The 10366-nt window shown below is 40.9% G+C and overlaps 1 protein-coding gene across 1 annotated transcript; it reads left to right on the top strand.

Annotated features, from left to right (window-relative positions):
* The first annotated feature begins 3180 nt into the window (after positions 1-3180).
* Positions 3181-9515, top strand: LOC124116262 (A disintegrin and metalloproteinase with thrombospondin motifs adt-2-like). The gene is made up of 6 exons (XM_046477520.2): positions 3181-3336; positions 4249-4359; positions 5110-5262; positions 6324-6494; positions 7322-7681; positions 9328-9515. The coding sequence occupies exons 1-6, from the start codon at positions 3255-3257 to the stop codon at positions 9513-9515; spliced, it is 1065 nt and encodes a 354-aa protein (XP_046333476.2). The 5' UTR covers positions 3181-3254.
* The last annotated feature ends 851 nt before the right edge of the window (positions 9516-10366 follow it).

The following is a 10366-nucleotide window of genomic DNA, read 5'->3' as shown; positions in this document are numbered from 1 at the left end:
TCGACTTGGAATGGTCGTGTTCATTAGTATTTGCCATGATGTGCATATAACGACTACTGCATAATGAATATCGCGTCAATGACCACATAATAAATTTTAATCATGGATTTTAAATGTGTATTTTTATTCTTTCATCCTTTTGTTTGGATGCATATCAATACGATCAAATTATTACCAATGAATTCTGTTTTCGGACAACGTGACCCACTGCGTGGAACTGCATGCACACACTAACCTTTTGTAGTTCATGTTGAAAGTACTAACAATAGTGTTAGTAGCCTTGTGGGTAAAGCGTTCGCTCGTCACGCCGAAGACCCGGGTTCTATTCCCCACATAGGTGCAATGTGTGAAGCCCATTTCTGGATTACCCCGCCTTGATATTGCTGGAATATTGCTAAACGCGGCGTAAAAATAACACTCATTCACTCACAAAAGTCTTAGTCGCGTATGCCGTATATTGAAGGAGAAAACGGCATTAGGCTGACCCTGGACACATGCCCCTGGACTAAGTCTACTGGGTTACATGTCCAGTTCAACATTTGGGCGGGGACAGCGTTCCGGGGCAAATTGTCCACATGCACACTTACTCACCTATGAGTACAATGTAAGTGTACATACTGATATGTATTTGTAAATCGTGTACATGTAAAATGTACTATGCGTTCACATGAATTGAGTGAGTTGGGTTTATCGCCGCTTTTAACAGTATTCCAGTTATATCGCGGCGTGCCAGCTTGATGTGGGAGGAAAACCCGAAGTGATGCAGATCTCAGACATTTACCACTTCGGTGAAACCCACAAGGACGGGTATGGTGCTGACAAACCTAGAAACATAATTGGGGCGAACCGGGGCTCGAACCCCCAATCATAGGTTTCTGGCGTGCCCAAGGGACGAAACTTAGACGACTGGCCCAACCGTGCCACTGTGTTCACATGAAAAATAACGTCTAACGTGTGCAAATAAAGTATGTCAATAAGGTAAGGCACACATATTCATCAGCCTGTTCGTGACTTGCACCATGAAAAGGTTGTTTTCCAATCAAAGGAAAGGTTGATTTGGTAGAAAGATCGAGACTCAACTTGGTGAGACAATTTTAATGCGTCTACTGGATACAGGGAATGGTACGAAAATGTTCGCATGAAGCAACATGTGTTTGATTTAATCTATACACAATTTTTTGACTCCTAGAAACCCAAAGACAACTCTGTCCGCAAATCAACAGCTATGTGAATTAGAACATCCTCTGGCATAAAGGGCATATGACAACCAAATCATACAGTGCAAATTTGCATTTGTTTAAATTTACATTTGCACCTGCTCCAGACATGTGCAAAATTGTTCCTAGTGTATCTATACACACTTGAGTAAACGCGTTCACGGGGCAGCTACAGTCACGAATGTACATTATACATTGATGCAAATAAAGGCACATATGTATGTGAACGGGGTGATAGAATCGGAAAAGTATAGTCACGTTGTCTTTAAAATTATAAAGTCAGCGAATTGTATTTGACGCAGTTTTGAGCAGCACCATGTTTGCATCACGGTATGTGCCGACAGACCAGGGGTCATAATCGGGGCCAAACAGAGATTCGAACGTTAGACCAGCACATCCTGGCAAAGCTAAGGGACGCAGGTCTGCTCAGTAAATTGCGGTGAAACGCTCTACAATGTTTCCTCAGTAGACTTTGGCACCAAAGCTATATCCCTCATACACAGTTAAAGGGGTTGTCTGAAACAGTCGACTGTCGAATACATTCTACATGAGGCGGTTAGGTAGCCTTGTGGTGAAGGCATCGCCCTGTCACGCCTAGGATTCGGGTTCTTTTCCCCACATGGGTATATCATGTGAAGCATTTTGATATTGTTAGAAGCGGTGTAAAGCCTAATCTTACTCACTTACCTAGATTTCCTACTGCCATCCTGACTCAAATACAACCTGGTACATGATGTCAGGACCCGTGAAGATCCGGATTAGAATTCAGCAACCCAGAATTGCCGTAAGAGGCGACTAAAGGGACAGGGTGGTCAGGCTCGCTGACTTGCTGGATGCATGTCTTCGTATCCCAATTGCCTTGTGCGCATGATGTCTATCACCTTATTGTCTGATCCGGACTCGATTATTTACAGACCGCGGTCATATAGCTGGAATATTGAGTGCGGCATCAACAAACAAACACACATACAAACATGTTGTCACTGTACAACAACAAACAACATAAATGGAAATATAAGTATTAGATACCCCCATGCACACACCACCACCACTCATCACCCACCACCACCACCCAAACACGCAACTCCAACCCCACCCCAGCCATCCCGCATACACACACCACCACCACTCATCACCCACCACCACCACCCAAACACGCAACTCCCACCCCATACCAGTCATCCCGCTTACACACACCACCACCACTCATTACCCACCACCACCACCCAAACACGCAACTCCCATCCCCATCCCAGCCATCCCGCACACACACACACACACACACACACACACACACACACACACACACACACACACCTAGAATGGTCCCTAACAAAGGTACCGCAGATTTGAACCCTCCTTTGTATAACAACTGGTTGCCATGGGGTAGCCTAGTGGTTAAAGCGTTGGCTCGTCACGCCGAAGGACCGGGTTCGATTATCAATATGGGTACAATGTTTGGAGCCCATTTCTGGTGTCCCCTGCCTTGATATTGCTACAATATTGCTGAAAGCGGCCTCGTTGTGTTTAACACTGTAAACGTTGCCTCTCTCCCATCGGCTTAAACACATGTTTTCCGCCTTTATTTGGTGACAAGAATTTTACAAACCCAGATAAAAATGTATTCCTTTGAGCTAAATCACAGAAATCTTTTAAAAATATCTGAAATCTTCAAACTGAATGTCACAAAACGACCCAGGTGAACATGTAACATGAGAAATGTGTATCCTTGACCCACCGTATTAACTCTGACGGCTACATTAACGCTTTAAGAACCAATCCCCAGGAGCATGCAGTTCTGTTTGGTCGAAGGACTAAACGCCTTTGGTTATAATAATATGAGGAATGTCGGAAACAATCGCCCCTCGTAACGAGTGTTGTGTAGCTAATTGTGTTACAAATGGGCGTTAAATGTTGACCTTGTATTTCCTTGTGCTGACTTACACAGTTTTCCCTCGTCGAAACTATATAAAAGAATGGCTTTATTACAACGGACGTTCGCCAGCAATAACAATAGTCTCCGGACGTCATCCAAAAATGGCAACCGTAATTTTGACGACGCTGCTGATTGTTGTTGCACAACTGAGCATTTTAAGAGCTCAGTATATTCGCCATACATGTAAGTTACATTTTATTATAAAGCTGTTTATGTCGGTTACACGTAAACTGGGAACGGAAGTCTCCCTTGCTACAGGGCCTTTAAAACATATACTTTACTTTCAAACATCGAGATACTGAATTGTATCTGCAAGATATTAAATTCAATTTTCACTTTTCGAAGTAACATTATAATTTGTTAACGTTAATGTTTTCAAATTACAGGAAACAAAGTTGACTATTGTCAGCATAAAATATGTAGCATATGGCATGTAATATGTACAATTATTAAGATAATTTTTCAAAATGTTTTGAACATTTTATCCTAAAAATTCAACATTATATCTGTAATTTTAACTAAAAAGTTTCAGTTCTTTATAACACGAGTTGGATTCATTCATATAACTGTACCTCGGTAAACCACATATGTATTATGCTGCAACAAGTATGAAACATTATAGTTTTTCTACCTATACAAGATATATATTTAACGTTATTCCATGTGCACGTTGTGAATTCACTGTAAATATAAATATAAATATAAATATAAATATAAATATATAATACATGTACATCAACGCCAGAGAATTATCTACCGTAACCGATTCCATTGTGCGTTGAAGGCAAAATAGCGGTGAACATTATATAAATGGATCACTGTAAATCAGTGTTAACACCAGGTGTTCGCGAAAAGGTTAAGCATGTAGCACGCTCGACCCGTGAAGATCCGGGTTAGAATAGGTCTTCAGCAACGCATGCTTGTCGTAAGAGGCGACTAACGGGATCGGGTGTTCAGGCTCGCTGATTTGGTTGATGCATGTCACCGAATCCCAATTGCGTAGATCAATGCTAATGATATCAATCACTGGACTGTCTTGTCCAGACTCGATTATTTACAGACCAACAATGTGACACGATCATTGCAATCTTTCAGTGTGCGCCCAGCTACATGGGGGAATCTGTCAAACGTCATGTGGTTCCCCAGTATCACAACAGCCGAATACAATTGCCAGCCTGTGCACTGTTGGAGTGTGCTGTCAGCAAGGTGTGTACAACGTCACGTTGGAATGAAATCTTTCAGAAAATAATAGATGTTCGCAGTCTGAACGATTTTAAAAATATCGACGTATATATGTCTATTCCGTAACGTATTTAAGACGTGCATTGATACGTATACGTGACCCAGTTGTAAAAGTCAACGCGAATCGCTATGCGGAGTTGTCTCCCTTAGACGTACCAGAAACCAATGGTGGTGGATTGGAATGCAAGATTCGCCCTCAATACGTTTCTGGGTTTGTCAGCACCACAACCGTACTCATCGGGTTCACGAAAGTGTTAAACCTTTAACTCCTGGTTCATTTCGGTTTGTCCAACCACATCGAGCTGACACGCTGTGACATAACCGAAATACTATTCAAAACCGATCCTGCTGGGGTATCATGCAGGAAGCAGAGGTACTGTAAATCCCCATGACCCCCTGCGAGGTGGCCTAGCTTTGGTGACTGGTGGCCTATAGCCCGTGTTTTAAAACTGTTTACATGATATTGTTATGCTCAAATATGTTTCATGAATTGTTTTTAAATATAGTATGCTCAAATATGTTTCATAAATTGTTTTTAAATATAACTTTGCATAAATAACTAAAGTGTGAATATATTAACTTGGTCCCGTTGCTATATGGCTTGAATAATGCCGATGCGACGTTAAATTTTAACTCACTCACTCACAATTCAAAACTGTGTTAAACCTAAGTGAGCTTATATACTTACTCATTACACTCTGTTTGTATACGTAGCTGATGGAACTTGGTCACAATGGTCCGCTTGGAGCACGTGCTCTGTCACGTGTGGACAAGGTGAACGGAGGAGATCCCGCACGTGCATCTCGGGATTCTGTTCCGGGCAAGATTTCCAAATACAACAATGCGCAGAAAACCCGTGTTCTACAAGTAAGCGTGATTCCTCACATGGGTATAATGTCAATATTTTGTGTCCTCATCCGTAATAAGGCTAGAATGTTGCTTAAAGTGCCGTCAAACCCGACTCAGCCAGTACACTTAACGTCAGAACATGAACGTCACACATTTGCTTAATACCACATGTTTTAGAGATGCTACAGTGGAAGTAGACGATAATGGAAAGCAAGCTCCAACGTTCATACAGTTTTGCCCTCGCTCTATGAAGGTCCATACTCCAATGAACTCACACAAAGTGAAGGTCAATTCTTAAATATACTATAAGTTTCGAAACACTTTTCCTCATACCCGTATGGTACATTTGTTCTTACGGTAGCGTTCATCTCAGGAATGAATAGATCACTTACCGGTTGATATTTTCCAATCAGGTTATTTTATGTAACAGAGTAGCAAGTATTGATTGTGTGACACATTATCTGATGGTGAAATCATAAGAAACAACTGATTCCAGTGATTTCTAAGAACTTGAACCATGTCATGATTGAAACAAAATTTCTCTATAATTTTGCATAATGACCTATAATTGCACAAGTTATACTTGGCCAGTGAAGTCCTGCATGATCAACAACTGCGTGACGTCAGCATACTGGTTTAATCCAGGTTCTCTGTATATCGTTTTAAACGACACACCTATAGAATATTAGAATTCAGACTGAAGAATAATTATATCATCCAACTGTTTATTTATTTGGATATTAAAATCCGGTTCTATTTTTTAATCATCCTTCTGATGTTCTGGAAGGGGAACGTGGGCGGATGTGTTGCTGGGATTGTTTTGTTGGAAACATTATAATTATGTTTTCGGTCACCATTTCAAGAAAAATACAATTGTTTTCTGCGAAGGAGGAGCCTAAGAATTGTACATTTTTCATAACACAGTTAGATCAGGATATCCACCATTTCCAGCGTATAAAAATAAGGCAAAATATATATTTTCAAATAGTTTCTACAATAAATATTTAAAAAAAAAGAAAGAATCCCCGACCCCTTCAGAATATCCAATGGCCTGTATCTAACATGTCTCCTGTCTGTAGGTGCCCCGGAATGGGGGTCATGGCGTGAGTGGAGTTCCTGCTCTGAGAGCTGTGGTTCAGGACTGAGGGTCAGAGTTCGTACTTGTCCTGATAACAGATGTGTCGGAGCCCGCTTTGAGACCCAGGCCTGCTCCAACGACTGCCGCACAACAACCACAACACAGTCCACAGGTTGCGTTATAGAATATATTTTATATATTGCTTTACTGATTATAAATGTCATTGAATTATAGGTACATATGTATAGTTACATAGGAATATTGGTATTGTCATAGGTGTAGATACAACACTATGCATCACATGAGAATGCGCATCTTCCCGAGGCAAGAGCGTTAACTAATTATTAAAGTGGAAATTGTACTTTTATAGTCAGTTAACGCCCTTGTATTGCCCCGGAGAGATGGACAGTGAGGGGCAGTTCAGATTGTTGCTGCAGCATTGTTATACCGTAGTGATATACAGTGTATTACAGTACATTTCAGTTGTGGATAATATAAATGGTTCTTGATACGAATCCATAGAGCTGTCTTAGAGCTTCGACTATAACAAGCAACATAAATAAGATCAGGGATAGAATAGGTCGTCAGCAACCCATGCTTGAGGCCAAAGGCGACTAACGGGATGGGGTGGTCAGGCGCACTGACTTGGTTGATGAATGTAATCGGATCACAATTGCCTGGATCGACGCTCATGATACCAATCACTGGATTGTCTGGTTCAAACTTGATTATTAACAGACCGCTGTCATATACATTTGTAGCTGGAATATTGCTCAGTGCGGCGTCAAAGAAACAAAAAGAGAAAGTAACATTATATTTAAGCATGAGAGTAAGACCGCTTTGTGGAATCAGACCTTGTTTCTTACGCTGTTAAATAGAGTTTTATCTGTTTCATAAAACATTATTTCCTTCACCATCATCTCACAGACACAGCGTCTACAATTTTGGTGGTTCTACACTTGTGACGTTCAAGCCTCTAATAATTCGTTCACTTTGTAGTGTCTTCAGCCTGGGCATCATGGCGAGAATGGGAGTCGTGTTCGGCGACATGTGGTATCGGTTTTAGACGGCGAGACCGCCAGTGTGACGGACAAGGATGTATTGGTCCGAACAATGATTTTGATTCCTGTAACGACGGCGATTGCTCAACTACATCGACGTCATCGTGGTCTGCTTGGACGGAGTGGGAGTCGTGTTCGGCGACATGTGGCATCGGTTTGAGACGGCGAGACCGCCAATGTGACGGACAGGGATGTATTGGTCCGAGTAATGATTTTGATACCTGTAACAATGGAGAATGCGCACTGAGCTCCAGAGCGTCATCCCCAGCGAATGGAAGAGAACCAACAACTGGAAAAAGTACCGATATTGTTTAGAATCACGTATATAATCGCCCAAAATGCATCTTGAATAGACATTTGCAGTATCATGTTTGTATACAGAAGACAACATTTTCTAAAAACCTATATCTATATCTGTATCGATAACTATATAAAACACCAAAGTCTAAAGACGAGATGTATAAATCTACTCAACAGGTTCCACGAATGTGATTTTCAAGAGTACAATATCGTTACGCTTTTTTAACACAGTGTACTCTAACATAGTATGATAATTCCTAAAAAAAATCTCAGAATAGGTCTTCAGCAACCTATGCTTGCCGTAACAGGCGACTATGCCTGTCGTAGTGGCGACTAACGGGATCGCGTGGTCAGGCTCGCTGACGTTGTTGATGCATGTCATCGGATCCCAATTGCATGGATCGATGCTCATGATGTCAATCACTGGATTGTCTGGTCCAGACTCGATTATATACAGACCGCCGTCCTAAAGCTGGAATATTGCTGAGTGCGGCGTTAAACAACAAACAAACAAACAAAAAATTATGATATTCTTGCAGTTACTGACACTGGACAAACAACAGTCCACAGAAAACGACCAAGTAACTCTGCTCATCATGATCATAATTACTATTCTTTGAAGGAAAGAAATACAACAAAAACTGACCAAAAAACGTAAAACAAGAGACGAGGAATCTCCGTTATTGATTAGTTCCGGTTAGAAATGTTCTCCAACTACGTGATAATATTTTGAGTTTGTGACTTTTTTGCCATATGGATCCCTTAGTATTTTCATTGACATTATTATAACCAAATGCCTCATGTTGCCAAGTGTAAAAGGAATGTGATCTATTATTTGAGTATGTGCATCTGCCAATATTGTTGGCAGTTTTGATACTATTTCCACGTGTTTACATTAGTGCCAGAAATTGCTTCCATTTCCTTCGATCTACTTTTTTAATAAAGACCCAGGTCAGAATGTTATCAGTCTTATTTAGGGCTGTAACAAAATTTACTCACAATCTGGATCAACACACCTGGGAAACTATTATACTTCAATTCGCTTCGTATCTGTACAAACTAAGGCATCTTTTGATATATATCTTCTAGTGAAAATCTGTCATCATTTAGGTATCTGAATTAGATAAACTGTGTGTAATTGTAAATATGTTATGCCTTTTTTTGTGTTAACTGCGCGTAATTGAATATATATTTTCATTGTAATCTTCGGAATGACATCTGGAGGAAATAAAGAATCTTTCTCTCTCTCTCCCATGTACGGACATTAAAATGGGGATTTCTATTAGACATGATTTTTTTTGTCACTTTTGCGTCAGACCCGTGAAGATTCCGGGGTAAAATATTGCAGGAATATTGCACCCAAAAAAAGAAAGTTGACTATTGATCAGTTGAAGTCATCCTTCTTGTTATACAGTCACTGGTCCCTCTTATATTTCTGGTTTAGGTGCGTTAATCCGTGGAAGTGAATTGGCTATTTGACCATCTTTGAACGATATCAGATCAACGTTTAACGTTTTGACCAAATTCACTTGGTTTGCTTTTTAGCCTCACACTCTCCTCGTTCAAGCAAACATGAAACACACATATTCCTATTTAATCTACGTTTCCGTTGCATCTATGTATATTATTTTTGTCCCCATGCAGACTGTAGATCGATGTCAGTAAGGGCGCTTGGCATTTCCCACGTGGCTTCATGTCAGGAAAACCCTTGGATAGTCTACTTCAACTTGAATGGCAGTATCCAAGACAATCCTGTCCTGCAGCCAATCTGCCATGGAGTCTTGCTGACAGATAGAGCTATACTGACGACCAGGATATGCGGGGATTCTTGAGTTACACAAACATACAACCACTGATTCGTGTATACATATGGTACCGTGGTGATACGCTTTCCTATATCAACGTACACAGAATGCTTCAAAACCTAGGTTCGTCTTATCATAAACATGCCTTTTAGATACAGTTCACTCTGAATCTTATATTATGCATTATGACAGGAATATCGTTATTACGTAGCTAATTTATGAACATATCCTTTGTATCCTTTGGTCCTTTTTTCCTTTGGAAAGCCCGAAGTGATGCAGGTCTCAGACGTTTACCACTTCGGTGAAACCCACGAGCACGGATGTGGTGCTGACAAACCTAGAAACATAATCGGGGCGACCAGGGATTCGAACCCACAATCATAGGTTTCTGGCGTACCGAAGCGACGCAACTCTGCACATCATTGAAAACAAGAACGACAAAGCCATTTCCATAATCTTCTGCTCGGAAATCTCTGCTAAAAGCAGAATCCATTGTACGATTCCGACTCATCACGAGCATGTGCTTATGATTGACCAAGAACTTATGATGGTATCAGGTGTTCGCGAAAGCGGATTTCCTTACTGAAGGAGATTCGCTGTATATCAACCTTCCCCTTTCTACCAAGATTTCACAGAAAGTCATCCGACATTTGCTCAGAACTTGTTACAAGATTACAACATTCAGGGCCTCAGCAACGTTTTCAAAAATTGTATGGTAAACTCCTGGTGGGCATGTTCAATTTTGACGCTTCAGTGACAAAAATTATGTCCGATGCAATTCCCTATTTTGACTTGACCATGTTTCCGTGTTTCTTTAGATAAACAATTTCCTTGCCTTTGCATGTGTTTTTGACGGGTGCCGCCTGTTTCCGCAGCGT

The sequence above is a fragment of the Haliotis rufescens genome, unplaced genomic scaffold (assembly GCF_023055435.1).
Source record: "Haliotis rufescens isolate VD_foot unplaced genomic scaffold, xgHalRufe1.0.p SCAF_19, whole genome shotgun sequence".
NCBI lineage: Eukaryota > Metazoa > Mollusca > Gastropoda > Lepetellida > Haliotidae > Haliotis > Haliotis rufescens.
The sequence above is the reverse complement of the archived record's forward strand: the minus strand, read 5'-3'. Positions and strand labels throughout refer to the sequence as shown.